At 46.5% G+C, this 26,043-nt stretch overlaps 1 protein-coding gene across 1 annotated transcript in view; it reads right to left on the minus strand.

Moving 5' to 3' along the window:
- Nucleotides 1–26,043, minus strand: part of LOC141121731 (uncharacterized) — a 212,966-nt gene that overhangs the window by 58,472 nt on the left and 128,451 nt on the right. The window contains exons 15-17 of the mRNA XM_073611442.1: nucleotides 21,224–22,427; nucleotides 20,380–20,452; nucleotides 17,197–17,328 (exon numbers count right to left, since the gene is read on the minus strand). Coding sequence (XP_073467543.1) covers nucleotides 17,197–17,328; nucleotides 20,380–20,452; nucleotides 21,224–22,427 — 1,409 coding nt within the window. The remainder of the gene's footprint in view (nucleotides 1–17,196; nucleotides 17,329–20,379; nucleotides 20,453–21,223; nucleotides 22,428–26,043) is intronic.

Genomic DNA, 26,043 nt, shown 5'->3' on the forward strand with positions numbered 1-26,043 from the left:
TTTTTTTTTTTTGAGTTCATTCACAAACTTTTCTTCTCAGCATTACATACTCACATATTGTGTGTAATATGTCCGCCTGTGTCAGATTTAGTCGGAAAGAATAACTTATATTATTCACTGAAGGCGGTTTCCATCTTCATTGTGGGCATTTGAAGCCCACAAGCATTTATTTCCTGGATGTGGTGAATGCTGTGCTCCCAGCATTCACCGCTCGTTCCCGCACATGCTCAGTGGCATCCTGGGAAGCCTGAGACTAGCTCCCAGGAGTCTGGGAGAGGCTAGAAACACGCCTACTCCCACGGGAGGAGAACCAGGAAGTGCAAAGAAGAATAGAAAAATAAACGGTAATTACGGCGATTTAAATTTTTTTAAACAGCATGTCAGCATCTAGGCAAGGAAGAAAATACATACAGATATTGTTCAAAATTTGGGTGGAACCCCGCTTTAAGTAAAATAGCGATTTTTAATAAAATAATACATAAGTTCATATATTTACATATGTAGGCACATAGCTCTATAATAATAATTTATATTCCATCATAAAATACATTCCAACAAGGACTTCTATGCAAACATATGAGGATATTGATAAATGAAAAAATGAATCAATGAGTATGTGACAAAAAGTGTCACTAGAAAAAAGCTGTTTCGGGACCTTATAGTCACTCATCAGGAGCATAACCGTATTAGCCACCTATGAATAGGGGAAATAACAATATTTAAATGGTTTGAAGGACAAGTGGGCAAATGTAAATCATGAAATTCCACATTATTCCACTGAGACCATGGACTTACAATTATATCTGCGCAGAGGTGATGCAGCCCTGAATGCCAAGCCCGCTAGTAATGCCAAAAACCGAAGCTGACGGAGTGTATCCGGGCAGCGAACCCAGCACAGAGAAACCCCCAGATTGGGTCAGAGTGTGGAAACCAAATGTTGAGAAGTGATAAGGTGACCTCAAAAAAAGGGAAAAACCTAAGAGCAAAAGCACTAAGTAAGTGGATAAAATGATGTGAAGAGAGTGAAAAAAAAGTAAGGATGAATTAGAATGGGAAAAGTGAAGGGGAAAAAAGGGAAAAAGAGGAAGAAAAAGGAAAGGGTGAAGGAGAAAAGATATTGTCAATAAGAAAGGGATTGTCATTTGGACAAAAAATGAGGTGAAATCTTCTGAAGAGGAGCACAGACAGCAAAACAAATGTCACAGGGGTGATAACCCTTCCCTAGGTTTTCCAAAAAGCTTAAAAAAGATTTTTTGGCTGGAGCTAAACACGTTAAAAATGTACCAGTTCAAAATTACAAACAGATTCTACTTAACAACAAAACTACAGTCCCTGTCTTGTTTGCACCGCCTGTATACTGCTGTTCAGAGTATATAGGGCCTGGTGGCCCCACACCTTTCCTTTTTTTAATTTAGGTGCGGGGTTCCCCTTAATATCCATACAAGACCCAAAGGGCCTGGTAATGGATTGGGGGGTACCCATGCTGTTTGTCTTACTGATTTTCATCCATATTGCCGGGACCCGACATTACATTAAAGCCGCAAGCAGTTTTAAATGACTTTTTTTCCTTTAAAAGTGACAATTTGTGCAGGGACTGTTCTAAGCACGGGAAACACGCGCCACTTTACAGGCATACTATAGACACACCCCAGGTACGATATTTAAAGGAATATTTCACTTTTTTTTTTTTTAACTTTAAGCATCATTAAAATCACTGCTCCCGAAAAAACAGCCGTTTTTAAAAGTTTTTTTTGCATTGATACATGTCCCCTGGGGCAGGACCCTCTCTCCAAACCCTTTTTAGGACAATACCATGCAAATTAGCCTTTAAAATGAGCACTTTTGATTTCGAACGTTCGAGTCCCATAGACGCCAATGGGGTTCTAACGTTCGTGCGAATTTTCGGTCCGTTCGCAGGTTCTGGTGCGAACCGAACCGGGGGCTGTTCGGCTCATCCCTATTCATCATGTAAGAAACAGTTCATAAGGAGATCAGGGATCAAAGACATGGATGAAGTGTTGTACCGTGTTGGCCATTAATAGGAGTAGAAAAATAAAAATGGAGTCCTTACCTTTCTTTGGCTGAGTACATTTTGTGGTTTGAGCTTCTCTTACCATTTAAAGGTCAATTTTTTAAAACTTTTGTAGACAAATGTTACACGCATTAATCCCTCCATTGTGAATTTATATATTCCATGCTCAATGCCCCTAAAATATTATTTACACAAATAACCTCCAGCAGCTGGAACAACTTGTCCCCCAGACAACTGAGATCAGGCCTGGACTGGGACAAAAAATAGGCCAGGGCATTTTGGATTGAGCAGCCCATGACATGTTAACCGGCCCCTTCCCCACTCTCCACCCTGACAGATTCCCTGAGAGAGGGGAGGGGGGAACCCAGCAGAGGTGCGGGGGGGAGGTGAGGTGAGGTGAGGTGGGACCAGGAAAGAGCATAGTGGGATGGAGAGCACAGAGAAGAACCTTGAGAACATGGGGTGGGGCGAGAGCACAGGGAGGAAGAGAAGAGCACAAGGGGCAGCGGAGAGCATGGGGGGAGGTTGAGAGCACGGGGGGGAGGTGGAGAGCACAGGAAGGGCAGCGGAGAGCATGGGGGGAAGGTAGAGAGCACAGGGGGGCTGGTGGAGAGCATGGGGGGGATGTGAAGAGCACATGGGGGGAGGTGGAGAGCACAGGGGGGCTGGTGGAGAGCAGGGGGAGGTGTAGAGCACAAAGAGGGAGGCGGAGAGCATGGATGGAGATGGAGAGCACAGGGGGCTGGTGGAGAGCATGGGGGGTGTGAAGAGCACAGGGAGGGCTGCAGAGAGCATCGGGGGAGATGGAGATCACAGGGAGGGCGACGGAGAGCATGGGGGGAGATGGAGAGCACAGGGAGGGCGGCGGAGAGCATGGGGGAGGTAGAGAGCACAGGGAGGGTGGCGGAGAGCATGGGGGGAGGTGGAGAGCACAGGGTGGAGGTGGAGAGCACAGGGGGCTGGTGGAGAGCATGGGGGGGAGGTGGAGAGCACAGTGAGGGCAGCGGAGAGCATGGGGGAGGTGGAGAACACAGGGAGGGTGGCGGAGAGCATGGGGGGTGGCGAGCACAGGGAGGGCGGCAGAGAGCATGGGGGGAAGGTGGAGAGAATGGGGGGATGTGAAGAGCACATGGGGGGAGGTGGAGAGCACAGGGTGGAGGTGGAGAGCACAGGGGGCTGGTGGAGAGCATGGGGGGGAGGTGGAGAGCACAGTGAGGGCAGCCGAGAGCATGGGGGAGGTGGAGAACACAGGGAGGGTGGCGGAGAGCATGGGGGGTGGCGAGCACAGGGAGGGCGGCAGAGAGCATGGGGGGAAGGTGGAGAGAATGGGGGGATGTGAAGAGCACATGGGGGAGGTGGAGAGCACAGGGGGGCTGGTGGAGAGCACGGGGAGGGCAGCGGAGAGCATGGGGGGAGATGGAGAGCACAGGGAGGGTGGAGGACAGCATGGGGGAGATGGAGAGCACAGGGAGGGCGGCGGAGAGCATGGGTGGAGGTGGAGAGAACAGGGGGGAGGTGGAGAGCACAGGGGGGCTGGTGGAGAACATGGGGGGGAGGTGGAGAGCACGGGGGGCTGTGAAGAGTGCATGGGGGGTGGCGAGCACAGGGAGGGCGGCGGAGAGCATGGGGGGAGATGGAGAGCACAGGGAGGGCGGCGGCGGAGAGCATGGGGGAAGGTGGAGAGCACAGGGGGGAGGTGGAGAGCACAGGGGGGCTGGTGAAGAGCATGTGGGGAGGTGGAGAGCACAGGGGGGAGGTGGAAAGCACAGGGGGGAGGTGGAGAGCACAGGGGGGCTGGTGGAGAGCATGGGGGGAGGTGGAGAGCACAGGGGGCTGTGAAGAGCGTATGGGGGGTGGCGAGCACAGGGAGGGCGGCGGAGAGCATGGGGAGAGGTGAGGAGCACAGGGGGGGCAGCGGAGAGCATGAAGGGGCAGCAGAGAGCATGGGGGGATGTGGAGAGAGAGAACAGGGGGGAAGCAGAGTGCGTGGGGGGATATGAACAGCACAGGGGGGGTGAGCGCAGAGCATGGGGGGTGGCGGAGAGCACGGGGGGTGGCAGAGAGCATTGGGGAGGTGAAGAGCACTGGGAGGGGGTGGCAGAGAGCATAGGGAAGGTGGAGAGCACTGGGGGGGGGGCAACAGAGAGCATGGGGGAGGTGGAGAGCACTGGGGGGGCGGCAGAGAGCATGGGGGAGGTGGAGAGCACTGGGGGGGCGGAAGAGAGCACTGGGGGGGCGGAAGAGAGCGCTGGGGGGGTGGCAGAGAGCATGGGGGAGGTGGAGAGCACTGGGAGGGGGCGGCAGAGAGCATGCTTGCGTTTTTTCCTGGGCGAAGGGGAACCTATGGGAAGCTTTGCCTACATCAAGATTACTGCTAAAAAAATGGATATCACCTACATACAGTCTGGAGGCAAAAGTCTTTTCCAAACCACCCTCCATCCACGACAGCTGTAACCCTAGCTGCTGTAGAGAAACCTTGTTTACATATTGGGCATTCTATTTGGATCAGTTGCTTCTGTGTGTCTCCGTATTACTGTGAAATCCTTGAAGGTTCTTCCTTCAAATATTGCTTCAGTCTTAAACCAAGAGGATGCAGACTGTTTTTTATGGTAGATAATCTTTGGTGTGACAGAAAAGAATGCATGCACAGTTTTCAAATCAGGAAGAGCACTGGGGGGGTGGCAAATAGCATGGGGGAGGTGGAGAGCACTGGGGGAGGGGCGGCAGAGAGCATGGGGGAGGTGGAGAGCACTGGGGGGGTGGCAAAGAGTATGGGTGGTGTGGAGAGCCCGGGGGGGGCAGCAGAAATAAGCAGGATAGGAGAAGCGGTGGGGGCGGCTGCATATAGAACAATCATTCTCTCCATCTTCCTCCTGCAGTCTCCTGCTTCTCTACCTCTCGCATGCATTCCGATACTGCAGGAGGAAGATGGAGAGAATGATTGTTCTATATGCAGCCGCACCCACCAATCCTCCTATCCAGGTTACAGGGGGGTGGCGGAGAGCACGGGGCTGCACTCACGTTTTCTGTTATCGGCTTCAAGTTGTTAGCAGCAGCAGGTGTCTGCTCTGGCTCCTCCCCCTTCGCAGTCACGCCGCCTGGCACTGACGGCTGACCTATACAGGCGGCCGCAGAAGGCTCTAGCTCCACCCCCTCTATGTTTACATCCCCCCAGCGGCGACGGAGTTTAACTGGCAGCCGGGCGGCTGCGGAGAGGCTGCATGAGCAGCACGGGCTCAAAGAGCCCTGTGACCCGCAAGGACTTGCAGCCTGGTGGCCCAGGCGGCTGCGGCCCACCGGGCAAGTGCCCGGTTTGCCCTATGGCCAATCCGGGCCTGACTGAGATAACACAGAAATATATATTTCCATCGCTATGATCCTCCAATGATAAATTATCTAATAATAGCCTCCTTTAGCTGTCATATATCCACCAACAAATTACATAGTTACATAGTAGGTGAGGTTGAAAAAAGACACAAGTCCAACCTATGTGTGTGATTATGTGTCAGTATTGCATTACATATCCCTGTATATTGCGGTCATTCAGGTGATTATCTAATAGTTTCTTGAAGCTATCAATGCTCCCCGCTGAGACCACCGCCTGTGGAAGGGAATTCCACATCCTTGCCGCTCTTACAGTAAAGAACCCTCTACGTAGTTTAAGGTTAAACCTCTTTTCTTCTAATTGTAATGAGTGGCCACGAGTCTTATTAAACTCTCTTCTGCGAAAAAGTTTTATCCCTATTGTGGGGTCACCAGTACAGTATTTGTAAATTGAAATCATATCCCCTCTCAAGCGTCTCTTCTCCAGAGAGAATAAGTTCAGTGCTTGCAACCTTTCCTCATAACTAAGATCCTCCAGACCCTTTATTAGCTTTGTTGCCCTTCTTTGTACTCGCTCCATTTCCAGTACGTCCCTCCTGAGGACTGGTGCCCAGAACTGGACAGCATACTTCAGGTGCGGCCGGACCAGAGTCTTGTAGAGCGGGAGAATTATCGTTTTATCTCTGGAGTTAATCACCTTTTTAATGCCAATATTCTGTTTGCTTTATTAGCAGCAGCTTGGCATTGCATGCCATTGCTGAGCCTATCATCTACTAGGACCCCCAGGTCCTTTTTCATCCTAGATTCCCCCAGAGGTTCTCCCCCCAGTGTATAGATTGCATTCATATTTTTGCCACCCAAATGCATTATTTTACATTTTTCTACATTGAACCTCATTTGCCATGTAGTCGCCCACCCCATTAATTTGTTCAGGTCTTTTTGCAAGATTTCCACATCCTGCGGAGAAGTTATTGCCCTGCTTAGCTTAGTATCATCTGCAAATACAGAGATTGAACTGTTTATCCCATCCTCCAGGTCGTTTATAAACAAATTAAATAGGATTGGTCCCAGCACAGAACCCTGGGGAACCCCACAATTTGTTTAAGTGTCTGTAAAATGTCCCAGTGCAAAAATCTCTTCCAATCACTCGCCAACGCCTCCATGAAATATACTCAAATATAAATTGTGCTGTCAGCAAATGATCAGACCGTTAAGAATGGGTCATATCAAGCATGATGTCATACAGAACATTGGCCTCCAGGTGTATCCCTCTTTCATCCAAATATGTACTGTAAGTCAGATATTCCCCAGTCCTTTATTTCTTCCAAGAAGGATTATTAAAAAATAACCAATTTTCATAGGGTTATATCTTAAGCAATAAAAATGATGAGTATAAGATGATGCTTACATACTGTAAATGTTAAATGCAATAGTCCAAATAACCATAAAATAAGCCGTATGTGCCACCAATTCTCCCCATCAATCTTACACCACTGTGCAGGACCACCATTCAGACAGACTACCATAGGCATGTTCGATAGCTCCAGAGAGTATGATAGAGAAGGCAAAACTCATGGGATTCTCATCCATGCAAGGTGAGGGTTTCTGGGGTGATCTGGTAAAATGTGACAAAACTGACTTTCAGTTTTCCCAGGTGTCACGGTCACCCACCTGGCTCCCCAAAACTCTTCACCTGCCCACTATTCCCCACATTGTCAAGCCCTCCACCATTGGATTCCCTGGTGTTGGTGGTGAAGCCCTAATCAGGAAGCAGCTCACTGGCACCCAGCACTGAGGTTACGTGGTTGGTGTGTGGACACCCAGGAGCTGCCTCCTACTGAGGTTTTCACCACCTCCTCCTAGCAATCTGCCTCCCCACAAAGCCCACATGCAAGCTACATGCCTGTCGCCACGCGCCCCCCCCCTCTCCTGTCTCGGTGGGCATGGTACAGGCCCACTGAAGACAAAGGACACGCTCCATGAGCAAAGGGGGCAGGGCTGGTTCTCAAGGCAACCTAACACTATGCCTTATGTTGCCTGGCAATGGTATAATGTCCAGCACCGGAGATAAATACTGGAGCAGGGCCCAGGCACCCTCAGTCTCCCTGCTTGCTCTCCCCCTCGTTCTGCTGAGGTGCTGTGAAAGGTCCTGTGCTGTGGACAGATCCCCACAGCCCCCCTTACCAGGATCCATGAACCACGGGAGATCCTTGCCTGGCTGGCCTCTACAACTGGCCCCTTGTTTTCCCCACCCCAGGCTCTCCACTGCTGTCTAGTGAGTCGCTTAGCTCCCACTGTGCCACAGTTCTGCCATTCTTGCTGCCCAGCCTGTGCTATGGACCTAACCCATAGTGTGGCAGAGTTCTGCCATTCTTGCTGTCTGCACAGCCTGTGCTAAGGACTTAACCCCTTCTTGTGCCAGAGCTCTGCCATCCTTGCTGCGTGCCCAGCCTTGTGCTGGGAACCTAATACTTTGCCATGCCCTGCGCTGAGGACTTAACCGTTTGCCGTGCCCTTTGTTGGGGACGTAACCGTTTCCCTTGCCCTTCTCTGAGGACTTAACTGTTTGCCATGTCCTGTGCTGAGGACTGAATCCATGTTGTATCCAATCACTGCCTACCCTTGCTGTGTGCGTGGACTACTGCCCTGTGTTGTGGACTTAAAAGAGAAGTATGGGTTTCCTTTTTTTTTGCAGTCTTAATCCTTATGAGAGCCTAGTATCTAAAACTCTTTCCTGCCCTCTGAGAAGTGCACGCTTTATGTTAAAAAAATAAAATAAATACCTGTAGGAGGGGCTACAGACTTTCTTGGAGTGTCATGCCGACAATCTGGTCTGTATCCACCCCATTCTCTCTCCTCTGTGTGATTGATGTCGGCTCTGAGCTCTCTGTTTGCTCCCAAGACTTCACCCTACATTGCATCACGTCACGTGACTTCATCAGAGGACAGTTGGGGGTCCCCTGAAGTTATGTGATGTGACGCAACACGTAGGGCCCCCGTGACCGGCAGTGATGTGTAACACCATCTCATGCTGAGTATACAGATGTTTTTATTTGCTGAATCTTTTTAATAGACTCAAGTGTTGTTATTAACAATATCACACCATGGGTGGCATTTTATGCATTATCCTAACATGTTGCTGAGCGGATGCATCAGCATCTTAAAGGGATCATTGGCATCATAAAGGGACCAGTATAGCCTGTATATATATATATATATATATATATATATATATATATATATATATATACACAGGATATACTATACCAGTACATGTCCTGTGTATCAATTTGCATGAAGTGGAGATCATTGTTGTGTCCTGGAAGTCCACTAAGCTTAACCAAAAGGCTTATATGCTTATAAGATGAGAGTTCTGAGAGCACGGAGTGTTTGCACAGAGGTGGAAGTGCACTGCAGTGATTATTTATGAACACATTTTCTGTATAGAAAAAGGTGGCTGATATTACAGTATATCACGCTTGCAGAGTGGAACATTTCAGCCTATACCTATATGTACTCACTGGATTCATGAACTCACTGGATTCACTATAATTTGTGCATACTCCATTTGGTTATTCATATGTGAAGTTTTATGCATTATTTGCACTATTGTAATTATTGATATATCATTTTATTTTAATAATTGAACACTTATTTGGCTAATGATTGTGAGGCTGTGCAACCCCATGCTACACTTTATTATCACTCAGATTGTGGGAACACAATAAGGGCTGCAGCAACCAATACACCTGATATAAGATTTATGTATACGTTTTCACATATTTATATACATTTTGTTAAAATTTTGTGCTCCCTTCACAATAATCAAATCCACAGACTACAGTGCTCTTGTGATCTTACCAGTAGAGGTAGACCTTGTCGAGCTTTTGAGAATGATTTTCCCGCAAAATAATCGTGAATGAGTAATTTTCAAAAGATGATATTTTTAGGATACAGGATCAGTGAATATGAACACAGACTAAAAATAGGAGATTTATTCACCGGACAAGTATTCATACAAAAAAGTATTATGTATTGGTTGACAGAAATAAATGTTACATAAAATATTGAAAACCAATTGAAACACCCGCTAATAATAGTGCTATACTTTTTTAATGACACAGAAATTATAAAACTTCCCCGTAGAGTCAACAACGATGTATATATATATGACGATTAGACAGAACGTCTGTATTTCACAAATTCAACCATTACTATACTGCAGGTAAGTAACTGATCAACAGCGTGAAATAAAATAGATGTCTGCTATGTCAACAGAAAGAAAAAAATTACAAAAATTGTAATGTAAAAATTAAGCTAAAGAAAAATCTACGAATTGGTTATCGGTTTGAGGGAAATAGTTATCCGAATGTTTAAAAATAATCAATAAATCAATATTTTCAAATAAAAACAAATGAATATAAAGTAAAGTAAAAAAATACAATATGATTACCCTTCCCAAAATGGCGGTTACCATATTCTCCTAAGATGGCTGCTGTTTCCAAGATAGAGTCTGCTTAAGGAGGAGCCGCGTCTTGCGTTCTCAGAGTTTCAGAGTATAAGGCATAATAATTAAGTATGAGCATCAATGAATCTTCATGAGTGTGGGTGGGGTTATGAGTATGTTTGAGTTTATGGAATGTATGAAGTTGAAGAAGTGTCTGTGTGTCCGTGTGTGTGTGTCCCTTGGGTAATGGCCAGTGGTCTTAAATACCACTATGAACAATGAACTAATAAAACATTTCATAACCCTAGCCCAAAAGGTGGGACTATATTTCCATTGGTGGACGTAATCATTTATCTTCCTGGAAGTCCTGTTATTTGAATTGTCACTGCTTCTTTTAACCACCAAGGATCATCGCTGAGCAGAAATATTTAACCTGAAATATTTTGTACAAAAGTGTTCATATCATCATAATGTGTATCTGACTGTATAGTGTTGCTAGTATATCTAGAATATTTAGGAGCTCTGGTAACCAGCACAAGATGAGTGTACAATCTTTACACATGTCACACAAAATTATGAAATTTCAATAAGTGTTTTACTCCTGTAGATACTATTATTACTTATGCATCTAGTTAAACACATGCTATATGGATATATTTCTGTATATATGGTTAAGATAGAGATATAAAATTTACAGGGAAAAGAGGAGCACAGTTGGAACAGATGGGACTTTATATGAAGCATGCAGTCTCAGGGACAACCAGCTATCAATGGTATAATTGCTTATATAAGTACAATAGGACCACAATTGGCAAGATAAGATCAATAAATGATAGTGGTAATGTAACCCCTGGATATGATCTATATACACCTACGCATGTATAAAATATGCAGTCTCAGGGACAACCAGCTAACAATAGTAAAAATATAGATCTGTTTATTAAGATACACTAGGACCATGATTAATAAGATAAGAACAATAATTAATAGTGGTAGTATAACCCATAAATTCCATCTATATACACATACATGTTGATTGTTAACATATCAGAACAGTAATTCAATTATGGAAATTACCTCCAAACTCTAATCTGCCAGGTGTATAAGGAAAGAGCTAGATATGGTATCTCGATCCTATACCACAAAATAGGTATAAAATGTAGAACACATGAGAGTATAAAAAATATAATATGTAGATCCAGATACAGCTTCAACTAGCTCAACATGTTTCGTGGTTTGGTATTAACACTCATCAGGAGCAAGCAGTCCCATAGTAGTACTTACAAACAGGTCTGCTGTGTGTAGGAGGTATGGTAAGGCATTGGATACCGGAGGCCCACCAGTAATGTCAGGTATGGGAACTGAGGGAACGTGTTGAGAGAAGTGACCCAAACCACAACCCCACCCAAGGTGGACAGGCATCCATGGACAACAAATCTGTTCAAGGCTGGGGATAAGTGTAAATAACAATGTCTGTTGAGGGTAGTGTAAACAACAACAATAATAGCAATTGTAAAAGCCTCCATAGTAACGGAGTGTCTCATATTAACAATGAGGATAAGGGATTGTGATGTGCTAATGGATGTGGTAAAACCTTCATAGCAAAAGATTTGGAAGTGAGTGAGTGAAATCAATAATTACAATAGCATGTAAAAAAAAAAGGGGGGGGGGAGGAAGGTTCAATTGAACCGTAAAATAGGACCCAAAATAAGTGATAGTACCTCAAGTGGGGAGTAAAAAAGACCAGGTCCACTACAGTGCGATGTGTATAGATGAATCTGACCAGGACAAGAGGCCAGTGGGGAGAGGATTATATGGGCATGGCCAAGATACGCCCCCAACAGCATGTGACGTGCATGTGGGGGAGAAAGGCGTCACCACCCGGGCGTCAAAAGGCACCCGGCAATTGGTGCCAAACCATGCCCTCATATTGCATGCACCTCATTGTTAATATGAGACACTCCAATACTATGGAGGCTTTTACAATTGCTATTATTGTTGTTTACACTGCCCTCAACAGACATTGTTATTCACACTTATCCCCAGCCTTGAACGGATTTGTTGTCCATGGATGCCTGTCCACCTTGGGTGAGGTTGTGGTTTGGGTGACTTCTCTCAACGCGTTCCCTCAGTTCCCGTGCCTGACATTACCGGTCTCCGGTATCCAATGCCTTACCATACCTCCTACACACAGCAGACCTGTTTGTAAGTACTACTATGGGACTGGTTCCATCCCAATATGTATATAATTTCTTCTGCTATATGCCAACTATTGGACAATTATCTATTTAGTTTCAGATCATTATCACGTGCTTGCTCCTGATGAGTGGTAATACCAAACCACGAAACGCGTCAAGCTAGTTAAACCCGTATCTGGATCTACATATTATATTTTTTATACTCTCATGTGTTGTACATTTGTACATGTTGTACTATTTTGTGGTATAGGATCGAGATACCTTATCTAGGGTCTCTTTCCTAATACACCTGGCAGATTAGAGAGTTTGGAGGTCATTTCCAATTTGATTACTGTTCTGATATGTTATCAACATGTATGTGTATATAGATGAAATTTATGGGTTATACTACCACTATTAATTATTGTTCTTATCTTATTAATCATGGTCCTATTGTATCTTAATAAACAGATCTATATTTTTACTATTGTTAGCTGGTTGTACCTGAGACTGCATGTTTTATACATGCATAGGTGTATATACATCTTATCCAGAGGTTACATTACCACTATCATTTATTGATTTTATCTTGTCAATTATGGTCCAATTGTACTTATATAAGCAATTATACCATTAATAGCTGGTTGTCCTTGAGTCTGCATGCTTCATATAAAGTCCCATCTGTTCCAACTGTCCTTCCCTTTTCCCCATAATTTTTATTAGATAGGGATGGAGATATATGACCTAATTGGTCTCTACCTTATACAAAGTCCCAAACAATTGTTTTCTTTTTAAGATAGAGATATGTCATTGTTAGGTACCTGGTAGGAGAGCCTGACTGTAGGAGGAGACTTCTCATACAACGCTGGTTCAGGAGCCACTGGAGTGGGGACAGTGGTCTCCTGAGCGCAGTGGGGTAGGAGTGCCTGTTGGAGTAGGCTCTGATGTAGCAGCAGAGATCCTTCCAGGGATGGCAGAACTGCAGGTGAGTGGAGACTGGAACAGCAGCAGACTTGACACTCAGGAGGTAAGGATCACAGGAGCTGAAGCTGAAGGTGCAACAGCAGTTAGAGCGGCAGGCACAAGCAGAGTTAGACAGTCCGGGTCAGCAGGTAACTGGCAAAGGAGATCACAGCAGGCAAGGCAGAGTCGGTGAGCAGGCAGGGTCGGCAACTGTGGCAGATACAAACAGCGGAGTAGTCAGGCAGGCCGGGTCGGGATTGGAGCAGGTCAGATGGTCAACAAGCCGGGTCAGATCAGATAGCAGGCAATCAGATACAAGTTCAGGTTCAATCATGAGCTGAGACGAAGCAGCAATGTTCCCTGGAACAGGGGGACTTTTATGTGCTAAATGGCGCCAAACCGGCGCTAACGCGTGCGCGCGAACGCACCCGCGCGCACCCGAACGCCGCGCCGATGCCCAACAACAGCGGCAGCTTGCCGCTGTGTCTGAACAGGGGCGCGCCGGCGCATAGGCGCACGCAAGCGCCCAGATCCGGTGCTGGAAGATCTCTGACATTGCCCCCCCCCAAGGGGCAGCCTCCGGATGCCCAACAGCCTCTTTTTCTCAGGATGAGCAGAGAAATAGGCGCGTACCAAACGCCTAGCATGCACATTACTGTCCGGTTCCCACGAGTTACTTTCTGGGCCGTAGCCCTTCCACTTGATTAAGAATTGGTTTTGCCCTTGCCTTCTTCTGCAATCAAGGATAGCCTCAACCTCAAATTCCTCGCTGCCATTAATTATAACAGGTTCAGGGGGTCTTGTCCCTCTAGCAGGAAAGGGATCAGGTACAGCAGGTTTAAGCAGAGATACATGAAATACTGGATGAATTTTGAATGCATCAGGTAAAGTCAGTTCATAAGAAACTTCATTGATTTTCCTTCTAACTGGAAAGGGTCCCATGAATCTAGGTGCCAACTTTTTAGAAGGACATGCAAGCTTGATATTAACGGTAGAAAGCCATACCTGGTCGCCGATTTGTAAATTCAGCTCCCCCTTCTTTTCTGGTCGAAGATTCTCTTACCATCTGCCTGAGCCTTGGACACGGTTTCCTGCAACAACCGGCTGTTGCGACTGAGGAACTCCACTGTACTTTGCACCGCTGGAACCGAAGACTCTGAAAGGAAATCAGGTAAAAAGGTTAGGTGAAAGCCATAATTGGCGAAGAAGGGGGATTGACCGGTGGCAGAGTGTTTGGCATTATTGTAGGCAAATTCTGCTAAGGGTAGCAGAGATACCCAATCGTCCTGTGTGAAAGATGTGAAACATCTGATGTATTGCTCCAGAGTCTGATTAGTCCTTTCTGTCTGGCCATTCGTTTGAGGATGATAGGCCGAGGACAAGGCCAATTCAATCTTCAAGGTCTCACACAGGGATCTCCAGAAGCGTGAGGTGAATTGAACCCCTCTATCAGAAACTATGTTTACTGGTACACCATGAAGTCTGATGATTTCCTTGACAAATATGCGAGCAGTTTCGGTGGCAGACGGGGTTCCCTTTAACGGTAGAAAATGAGCCATTTTGGTTAGACGGTCCACTACTACAAAGATGGCTGAGCACCCTTCAGAACATGGAAGCTCCACAATAAAATCCATAGAAATCATTTTCCATGGTCTGTCAGGTACAGGCAATGGTTTCAATAGGCCCCAAGCACGATTCCTAGATGACTTGTTCTGAATGCAGATGGGACAGGAACTAACATACTTTTCACAAAAGTCCTTCAGATTGGGCCACCAGAATGTACGTTGTACTAGTTCCAAGGTCTTACGAACTCCAAAGTGACCTACCAATGGATGATCGTGGAGAAGTGTCAAAACCTTGACCCGAATATCTTCAGGAACGAAAATTTGGCTTCCCTTCCAGAACAGACCATCTCTTTTTACTAAAGAAACCCCAGTAGGCCTGGCTGACTCCGAGGATGCTTCCTTAATCAGGGAAAGTAAATCTGTTTGTAGCAGTAAAAAGCTGTTTGCGGGTAAAATGGTGTCAGGAGTAGATAGTTCCTTAGGATTGTCATGCATACGTGATAATGCATCCGGTTTAATGTTCTTTGAGCCTGGACGATAGGTGATATGGAAAGAGAAACGTGAGAAAAACAGGGCCCAGCGGGCTTGTCGAGGTTTCAGGCGTTTGGCAGATCGTAAATACTCCAAGTTCTTGTGATCAGTATAAATTAAAACTGGATGCATAGCCCCTTCCAACAGGTACCTCCACTCTTCCAATGCAGTCTTAATGGCGAGAAGCTCTCGGTCGCCAACGTCATAATTCTTCTCTGCAGGAGAAAGTTTACAGGAGAAGAACCCTACAGGATGCATTATCTCTTTGCTACCTTTTCGCTGTGAAAGAATCGCACCTACCGCAATCTCGGAGGCATCAACCTCTAAGATAAACGGTAAAGATGGTTCAGGGTGACTAAGGATAGGTGCTGAAGTGAACAGTCTTTTGAGGTTTTCGAAGGCGTCTTGAGCAGATTGGTTCCAGGAAAAACGGATATTTTGCTTGGTTAACTGTGTAATAGGTGCAATTATGGCTGAAAACCCCTTGATGAATTTTCTGTAAAAGTTTGCAAACCCCACAAACCGCTGAATTCCCTTCTTGTCCAAGGGTACCGGCCAGTCCAAAACAGCGGAAACTTTTTGTGGGTCCATCTTAATGCCTGTTGTGGAGATTATTAACCCCAGAAATTGAATACTCTGTTGCTCGAACTCACATTTCTCCGCTTTTGCGTATAGACTGTGTAAGCGGAGACGACCCAACACTCTGCAGACATGCTTTTGATGCAATTCTAGGGATTCCGAAAAGATCAGGATGTCGTCCAAGTATGCGATTACAAACACATCTAAGAAGTCCCTGAGGACATCGTTAATCAAATGTTGAAAGGTCGCAGGGGCATTGCAGAGTCCAAAGGGCATGACCAGATATTCATAATGCCCGAATCGGGTTCGGAATGCTGTCTTCCATTCATGCCCAGCTCGGATACGGACCAAATTATATGCCCCTCTTAGATCAAGTTTAGTGAAAATGACGGCAGTCCTTAATTTTTGGAAGAATTCAGGTATCAAGGGCAGAGGATACCGATTTTTGACCGTGATTTTGTTTAGTTCACGATAGTCAATACATGGACGGAGAGACTTGTCCTTCTTGGTGACAAAAAATATTCCGGCACCAGAGGTAGAATGGCGTATAAAGCCCTTGGCCAGGTTCTCATCAATATAAGTCTTTAGTACCTCCTGTTCCTTCTCCGATAATGGAAAAATGCGTCCGAATGGTATTTCAGATCCTGGCAGCAATTCAAAGGGGCAATCGTAGGGACGATGAGGTGGAAGAGAGTCCGCCCCCTTCTTGCTGAAAACATCAAGGAATTCATGATACTGTTTAGGTATGACCTGACAAAGTTTCTGGTCGGTGTCCAAACAAAGTAAAGTGGTTGGGGAATCCGAATCCTCCTTAAAGCAGTGTTCCCGACAGTAAGAAGATGAGAATTTCACTTCTCCAGAAGTCCAATGGATGTATGGATTATGGGCCTGCAGCCAAGGAATACCCAAGATGATGGGAAACATAGGAGAGGAGATGGCATCCAGGATCAGTAATTCCTTGTGTTGGGAGGAAGTAGAAGCAGGCAGAGGCAGGGTTTCCTGGGTTACTTGTCCTGATCTGATGCGGGATCCATCGGCTAAAAATACCGCTAGTCCATGGGTCTTGGTCCGTAGTGGGATGTTATGCTGGCTGGCAAAGTTTGAATCGATAAAGCAACTGCATGCTCCGGAATCAATGATGGCGTTGATTGTTATAGTCCTTTCTTGCAGCTGCAAAGACAGAGGAAGGGTGATGTGAGTAGAGTTCGCAGACAGGGCAGAAAGACTGGAATATGCGGAAGAGGGGCACTTACTTAATTTAACTGGACAGTTCAAGACATAGTGCCCAGTCCCACCGCAGTAAAGGCACAGATTGAGTTGCCGGCGTCGAGCCCGTTCTTCAGGTGATAAGGCAGATCGCATCAGTCCTAGTTGCATAGGTTCTGCAGAGTCAGGCGTGGTATTGGCTGGATTTGAACTGGATGGAGGTACATAGCGTGTTGCTGGAAGTGGTGCCCTGGCTGTCATCCAGACCGGGCGGGATTGTAAAGCAGATCCTTCAGATCGACGTTCCCGAATACGTCGGTCGATTTGGATAGTCAGGTTAATCAAGGCTTCAAGAGTATCTGGTACACCCACTCGGGCAACTTCGTCCTTTAAGCTTTCAGACAGGCCCAAGCAGAACTGGTGACGCAGGGCCGCATCATTCCACTGGGTGTCTCCACTCCAGCGTCTAAAGTCCATGATATAGTCCTCTGCAGGTCTGCGGCCCTGCTGAAGCATAAACAGAGCTGATTCAGCTGTAGCAGTCTGTTGAGGGTCTTCGTATATTTGCGCCATGGCTCCGAAGAAGGCAGATAAGGACTGGGTTAGTGCTGAATCTTCCTCAAGTAGACGATGAGCCCAGGTCTGAGGTTCTCCTTGTAGAAGGGAAATCACGAACCCCACCTTAGTGGCCTCCAGTGAGAAAGTTCGGGGCTGTAAAGCGAAGAAGAGCTTGCAGGCGTTGCGAAAGGCCCGGAACTTGGTTCGGTCTCCAGAAAATCTATCAGGAGTGGGAACCTTTGGTTCAGGTGGAAGCATCACAACGGAAGGACCAGGAGCCGTCTGTGCTGGAGTTGCGGCTGAGGAGGAGGCCAAGGGGTTAGGTCCTGCAAGGTTCTGGACTTGTCCCTCCAATCGATTGTAATTGTCCTGGAGGGATTGTACGGCTTGAGTGAGGGCCGCAAGGTGAGTGCATATCTCTTTCAGGGGAGAAGTATCTCCTGCAGGCTCAGTCATGGCTGCTTCGTACTGTTAGGTACCTGGTAGGAGAGCCTGACTGTAGGAGGAGACTTCTCATACAACGCTGGTTCAGGAGCCACTGGAGTGGGGACAGTGGTCTCCTGAGCGCAGTGGGGTAGGAGTGCCTGTTGGAGTAGGCTCTGATGTAGCAGCAGAGATCCTTCCAGGGATGGCAGAACTGCAGGTGAGTGGAGACTGGAACAGCAGCAGACTTGACACTCAGGAGGTAAGGATCACAGGAGCTGAAGCTGAAGGTGCAACAGCAATTAGAGCGGCAGGCACAAGCAGAGTCAGACAGTCCGGGTCGGCAGGTAACTGGCAAAGGAGATCACAGCAGGCAAGGCAGAGTCGGTGAGCAGGCAGGGTCGGCAACTGTGGCAGATACAAACAGCGGAGTAGTCAGGCAGGCTGGGTCGGGATTGGAGCAGGTCGGATGGTCAACAAGCCGGGTCAGATCAGATAGCAGGCAATCAGATACAAGTTCAGGTTCAATCACGAGCTGAGACGAAGCAGCAATGTTCTTTTATGTGCTAAATGGCGCCAAACCGGCGCTAACGTGAACGCGCGTACGCACCCGCGCCGCGCGCCCGAACGCCGCGCCGATGCCCAACAACAGCGGCAGCTTGCCGCTGTGTCTGAACAGGGGCGCGCCGGCGCATAGGCGCACGCAAGCGCCCACATCCGGTGCTGGAAGATCCCTGACAGTCATGCTCAACAATAATAGATATACTTAAAGATATTTTTTAATTCTAATATGCTCCACATCAAAATAATATATTTTTATTTTATAACAGAATTACTATTGTGCCAGTAGACACTGAAATCATGACTGTATCTATGACATGAAAGATAAAATATAATTTGAACATTTTTTGATTAAATACTTTTAAAAATAGGCGGCTATAAGAGTTTGTTTTTCTCTGGTATTCTTCAAAAAAAAAAAAAAATGGACTTCGGGCAGCTTTGTTAGTTTTTCTATAAGGTCATCAGCTGAACAAACAAGTCTTAAATCTCCAATAGATTTTGTTTAGAGATGTGTAAGTCACTCTGAGGAGACAATCAGTCTAATGGTTGTGTCGTCAACTTTTAGTATCAGGCTTTCTCCATCCTTTTATTTAACCAATAGAGATTGTGGGTTCTTAGGCTTTTATGGTTTCAGCTCAACAAACAGTATGTTTGGAATGTTCAAAGATAGCTGAGTCATTAGAAGTTTGGAAAGAAATGAAGTGACTATGCTTATTTTAGCTTTTATATTATGGGGCTTATTCCATATAGAAAGTAAGAAGATATTATTTCGTCTTCAAAAGTCTAACATCTTGGAACTATAGAAAGTTTGCGGATAACTGTAAAATCACTCCCTGAAGGAAAGGAGGATCACAAGTTTGCAAAGGAGCCAATCTGTTTTGAAGAATCAGAGAAAAAACATGAAGCATGAAAGGAGGAGGGCAAAGGCTTTGAATTCCTAACTTGTAGTCGCAAGCCACCATGCTGGGAACTCACTTATCTGCTATCATCCCTTTCCAAAACCCGAAAAAGCCCTACTCCACCCTAGTGAAGACCTTTGTTTAGATTGTGTGGATTCCCAGGACTCCTAATGGAACTGGGAACTGCAATGGAAAGCCTGGAGCTTGAGAGCAGCAAAGGAACCCTCTTGTTTAAGTAGAAGGTACAGCAGGTTGTTGGAAATGAGAGCTTGCCCTGTTCTCCAAAGAATCTAGAGTGCCCCCTCTTCCTGATAACTTCTGGATATAATAACTTCTGGTTAGAACAAAAGATTGCTGGCTTTACCAGAAACATACTCCCTCTCTGAGTGAACTCACTCACCCTGGGGCATTGCCAGGTGAAACTGTGCAGCGGAGAGAACACTTCTAGCTCAGTCCATGTACTAGACATCCATATGGTGAGGATGTATCTGGAAAACTAAGGATCTTGTGGCATCTGCCATAATCCACGCCCTGAGGACTCTTGGGAAGAGGACTTGGTAAGCTGCAAGGTAAATTCCACAAAAAGGATATACAAAGGCTCTAGGGGTCTGCAAAACACTCTGGCCCTGGGTCCCTCTGGTGCAGAGTCCTTGGAGGAAGAGTCTTCCACCTGCCCTACTTCCAGTGAAGAGAAATGAAATTTCGCTCTCCATCATTTCCTCCCCATAATAAGGAGGGAGGAGGAGAAGGGGAATGCCTAAGTTTTTGACCTAAATGGTGCAAACAGCACCGACCCAGAATCTATGCTGTCCCTCAGCCAAGCAAATGCAGATTTCTCCATAATCGCACAGGAATTGGAGGAAAGGTGTCCCAGAGGTATCAGAAATACCCCTTAAGTGAGCAGAGCCCCAAAAGGAGACATTGACCTCACCTCTCTGCCGCCTTGTAGACATAAGGCCTGCTAACCCATATAGTGGGACTGATGCTGATATAGCGATCCTGGTCAGCTGAGAGAGCACTATGCACTGGTTACCCCAGGTGATCACCACCAAGCCTGCCAGTGCCCACTGCTGCCCCCATCAGGAAGATGTATGCATGTGTTACCCCCAGTTACCCTTTGTGACCAGTCATTGTGTCTATCAGTAGGCGTCTTCCAAGCTGCAACTATGCATGTCTGGGGTTTGTGTCTGTGGGGAAGAAAATCGCCAGCTGCTTACAGCATTTGGAGACTCTCCATGAATACTCTGGATGCATGGCTGGACACAGACACCGCCTAACTCCTGATGTCCCCCAGCTGCACTGAACATGTACACTCGCCGTCCAGCGTTTAGAGGTGGGGGATGAAGAAAGAATCCCAACTCCTCCCAGTCGATGCCAAAAGTCTCCTAAGCCTCCCTGAGCAAAACTTTCACTATGTAGTGCTCTGGAGGCCCAGAGTGTATCTAGTGTCTATAATGTGTTAACATTACCGCAGTGACACACGATTTCCACTAGATGATCATAGGAAATCACTATATGAAATAAGATACAGACAATATTCATCATAGCTGGGTAAATGTGTGCAATATTTATTCATCTATTTTTTTTTAATACAGACCTCTAAGTTCTTATATAAGCTTACATTACAAAATGTACTCCAAAAAAACAAATGTATTATTTTTCTACTGCTATCAATGGCCAACACGGTAAAAACATTTCATCCATGTCTTTGGTAATCTCTTTTGAGAACTGTTTCTTACATGATGAAGGTCAGCCATGGAGTATATCTGAGGTGTATATCAGGGTGTACTTCTTCCCCACATGAGAGCTGTGATGTCCAGCAACATTCATATAGAAGACATTTCCCACACTCAAGGCACTAATACACCTCGAGGGTTGTGTGGGATCCCTGATGTACAGGAAGACAGGACTTCAGTGAGGAACAATTCCCTTACTCGGGACAGGAAAGTGCCTTCTACCCCGTGTGTATTCTCTGATGTCTGTAAAGATGGGAGATCTGTGAAAAACATTTCCCGCACTCAGGACAGCAATACGGCTTCTCTCCTGTGTGAGATCTCTGATGTTTATAAAGATTGGACTTCACTGAAAAACATTTCCCGCACTCAGGACAAGAAAATGGCTTCTCACCCGTGTGAGATCTCTGATGTGTGGAAAGACTGGACTTGTCTGAAAAACATTTTCCACACTCAAGACAGCAATATGGCTTCTTACCTGAGTGAGATCTCTGATGTTTATAAAGACTAGTCTTCTGTGTAAAACATTTCCCGCACTCAGGACAGGAATACGTATTCTCTCCCATGTGAGATCTCTGATGTCTGTAAAGAGTGGACTTCTGTAAAAAACATTTCCCACACTCAGAACATGAATACGGCTTCTCCCCTGTGTGTAATCTCTGATGTGTGTAAAGACTGGACTTCTGTGAAAAACATTTCCCGCATTCAGGACAGGAATACGGCTTCTCTCCTGTGTGAGATCTCTGATGTTTGCAAAGATGGGACTTCTGTGAAAAACATTTCCCACATTCAGGGCAGGAATACGGCTTCTCCCCCGTGTGAGATCTCTGATGTGTGTAAAGATTGAACTTCTGTGAAAAACATTTCCCGCATTCAGCACAAGAATACAGCTTTTGCCCCAGATGTAATCTCTGATGTTTATAAAGACTGGACGTCTGTGAAAAACATTTCCCGCACGCAAGACAGGAATATGGCTTTTCAACTGTGTGAGATCCTTTATGTCCATTAAGTGTGGATTTAGAATGGAAAGATTTCCCGCACTCAAGGCAGAAATATGGCTTCTCACCCGAGTGAGACCTCTGATGTCTGTAAAGATTGGACTTCTGTGAAAAACATTTCCCACACTCAGGGCAGGAATACGGCTTCTCAGCTGTGTGAGTTCTGGTATGTTCATTAAGTTTAAATCTAGAATGGAAACACTTGTCGCACTCGGTACAGGAAAACCTCTTATGTTTTGGCAGGACGGCACCGTCCCTCAAAGTCTGAGGTTCCTCAGGATAAGAGGAATATGATGGTCCATCTACACTGTGTGGTGCCAGATGGACATTTGAGGTAGCCGGGTTTTCTCCTGGACTATACTGTGTGATGTCCTCATCTTCTACTTTACAGTCTGGATCCTTTGAGGTTTTCCTCATCCCACATCCATGTACTAAAATAGAAATAAAAAAATTATTACTAGACATGAGCAGATTAGTTCCCCTAAACCAGGACTCCGTCCACATCAGGCAGCTTTGTCTCTGAGGATCTTACAATTCTACCCTCAAGGTAACTAGTAAATGGGTCCTCTGAATCTCCTACCAATTCATTTCTTTATTCATGGACCTTAGAGAGTGAGGACACAATGAGAACTGTCTTTTATAGGAGTGACAGTGATGAGGGGATTATAGGACGAGTGTCCCCACCCCCTCTATCACTCGTTGTCATCTTCACAACACAAGAAGTACTGCACTTCCTTATTTTTTTTTTTTTTTAAACAGAGAATTTTTATTAAACAAATCAGCATTACAATACAAAAAAAAAATTAGCACAATCATTGTGGTAATAATAATGATAGTAAGATCTATCTTCAGCCAATAGCCACTATTTATCAGCTATTCCAGTTGTGTAAGTGTCAGAAGTTTCGCTTAACAATACTCCTATGGCATTACATCCTTATAAACTCTTAGATAATATAAAGTAAATAACCAATATTCAATCAAGCCTAGTGGGGCAGCAGGGAGGGGGGGAGAAGAAAGGGGGGGGGAGAAAGGGGGGGGGGGGGAGAAAGGGGGGGGGGCGAAGGGGAGCTGGCATAAGAAGAATAGACCTGAAAAGTAGGATGTCCTCCACTGTGCTTCACTTCCTAATTATGGGGTAGGGGGTTCAGGGTCCCCGGAGGCATCCACCCAGGAGGACCAGATTTTGTCGAACTTCCCCGGACATTGCCTACTTTCATACGTCAATCTATATAGGGGGAGTACCATATTCACCGATCTTTTCCACGAGGCCAGGGTAAGAGGCTCTACCAGTTTCCATCCCAGTAAAATTTCTCGCCTAGCGTAGTACAATGTGAAGGTTAGACACAGTTTACTATACCTATCTCCCTCAACATCCTCAAGATGACTGAGCAATAGTATTTGGGGATCCACCGGTAAGTTTGAGCCTATGACTTTGCTCAGTGTGGAGGCAACTGCTGACCAAAAGGGTCGGATTTTGGGACAAGACCAGACCATGTGCCAAAACGTGCCTACCTCCTGCCTGCATCTTTGACAGTTAGGGTCTCTTTGATGGTAAATGCGCGCCAGTCTCTGTGGGGTGAAATACGCTCTGTGTAGGAACTTAAATTGTATGAACCTATCTTTTGCAGCAATCATGGAGGGAATGTAGGAGATTAAACACTCCTTCCATTCCTCCTCGTCCAAAGAGGGAATATCAACCCTACACTTTTCCCAGGTTTTAGTTAATTTGGCATCACAATCCACTGTAAGATAAAGATATAGTGTTGAGAGAGGCTTCCCCATCACACTGGAAGTCAAGACCCGTTCAATGGAATCTGGTTCCAGAATGAGGGGGGCTGGGAACTGCGCTTCAAAGGCGTGTTTCAGCTGCCAGTACCTAAATTGGAAGGAGGACGGAATACCGAAGGATTGCCTCAGGGCTTGGAAAGTCATAAGCCTACCATCTTTAACCACATGTTTTAATGTAAGGATTCCCTTTTTTGCCCAGAGAGAGGGGTCCGGTATACTGTAAAAGTGGGGGAGCATAGGGTTACCCCATAGGGGCATGTGAGGTGAAATATGATTGGGCTGCCGATATATTTTCCTAGCCTCCTGCCAGACCCTCACGGTGGTTCGCATCAGAGTTGTCATGGACGAATTGGCCCTGAGTCCACGAAATGGGAGATTGCTCAGGGCAGCAAAGGAGCCCGGAATTGCCGCCTCAAGAGTGACCGCCGGATTCTGTGTGGGCTGGGAGAACCACCACCGAATCGTGACCAAAACAGCTGCCCAATAGTAGATTTGAAAATTCGGCAGTGCGAGACCCCCCCCCCCCCGAAAGCAGGAGATATAAGATCTGCTTGGCCACCCTGGGTGGCCTCCCAGCCCAGACAAATTGTATCAGCAGACTCTCCAGCCTTCGGAAGAAAGTCCTAGGGATGTGTATGGGTGTGTTACGGAAGAAGTAGAGATACTTGGGAAGGCAAATCATTTTTAGTAAATTGACTCTGTCAACAGAGGTCAGTGGAAGGGAACGCCAAGCAGCACACCTAGCCTTAAGCTGTGTCATGAGTGGTCGCAAATTGTTGTCCATGTAGTCCTGGTCTTTAGCGCTAATTTTAATCCCCAAGTATTTAAAGTCATCTACCCATTTGAGCTGCGGGTGTGGTACCCTAGGGGTCGAGGGATGGAGCAGGAAGAGAACCGACTTGTTCCAATTAATGCGAATCCCCGAATAGCCACCGAATCGGTTAATCAGATCCAGTGCGGTCTAGAAAAGAGGACGAGGCGTCCGCTAAATAGAGCAGAGCATCGTCCGCGTACAGCGATATCTTCTCCTCAATTGGACCTACTTGAAGTCCCCTCACCCCAGGGTCAGCCCTCAGCAAAACAGCCAGGGGCTCCATCGCCAAAGCAAATAGGCCCAGGGAGAGGGGGCATCCCTGTCGCGTGCCACAAAACAGTCGGAACTTCACCGATAGGCATCCATTGGTGCGTATTCTAGCTGAGGGGCAATGGTATAACAAGCAGAGCCATTTCGTGAAACCCAGGCCAAACCCGAATCATGATAGCACTTCCCATAGATAGCCCCACTCAACGTAGTCAAAAGCCTTCTCCACGTCGAGTGAGGCCACCGTTCCTTTAGTCACCTCGTCTGCCCTGTCTATGTGAGTGTGAAGGCGTCTGATATTAATGTCAGTTCCCTTCCCGGGCATGAAGCCCGTTTGATCCCTGTGGATGAGGGCAGTAATGACCAAGTTAAGCCTATTGGCCAATACCTTTGCACCCACATTCAGAAGGGATATAGGGCGATACGAGGAGCATAACGTGGGATCTTTCCCTGGCTTAGGGATCATCACTATGATCGCTTCGCTCATTGTGTCCGGGAGTTTTTCGAGACGCGTCGATGCAGAGAAAAGGCCCTGAAGTTTATCAACTAGTTCTGTAGCATATTGTTTATAAAACTCCACAGGGATGCCATCAGGTCCCGGTGTTTTCCCTGTCTGCATCGATTTAAGTGCCCGGAGTATCTCCAAGGATGTAATTGGGGCGTCGAGCTTGTCACGATACGTTACTGTAAGGGTTGGAATATCAATGTCATCTAAGTACGCTACCAGATCCTCTCTTCTGTAGTCTACCCTGGACCTGTAGAGAGATTCGTAGAATTGCGCAAAGCAGCCATTGATCCCTTCCGGTGTATGGATCAGCTGTCCCGAGGAGTCCCTAATATGTGAGATGCTCATCCCTCCCGCCTGTTCCCTGGAAAGCCAGGCCAACAAACGGCCTGACCTCTCTCCCTGCTCAAAAATCCGTTGGGATTGAGCCAACATTTTCTTCTGGGTAAGAGCGGTACGGAGACGAACCACCTCTTTCGTCATAAGTTGTAGATGCGAATAGTGCACAGGATCTCGAGTACGAACAAAAAGAGCCCCTGCACTACTAGCCTCTCTCTGCGCCTTAACCAAGTCCGCCCTACGCTCCCGACGGACTCTGGCAATGATGGTCTGGTAATGTCCCCTCGTCGTGGCCTTGAAGGCATCCCACACAACCGTGGGGTCAGCTGAGCCC

Source organism: Aquarana catesbeiana, unplaced genomic scaffold, assembly GCF_042186555.1.
Source record: "Aquarana catesbeiana isolate 2022-GZ unplaced genomic scaffold, ASM4218655v1 unanchor228, whole genome shotgun sequence".
Classification (NCBI taxonomy): domain Eukaryota; kingdom Metazoa; phylum Chordata; class Amphibia; order Anura; family Ranidae; genus Aquarana; species Aquarana catesbeiana.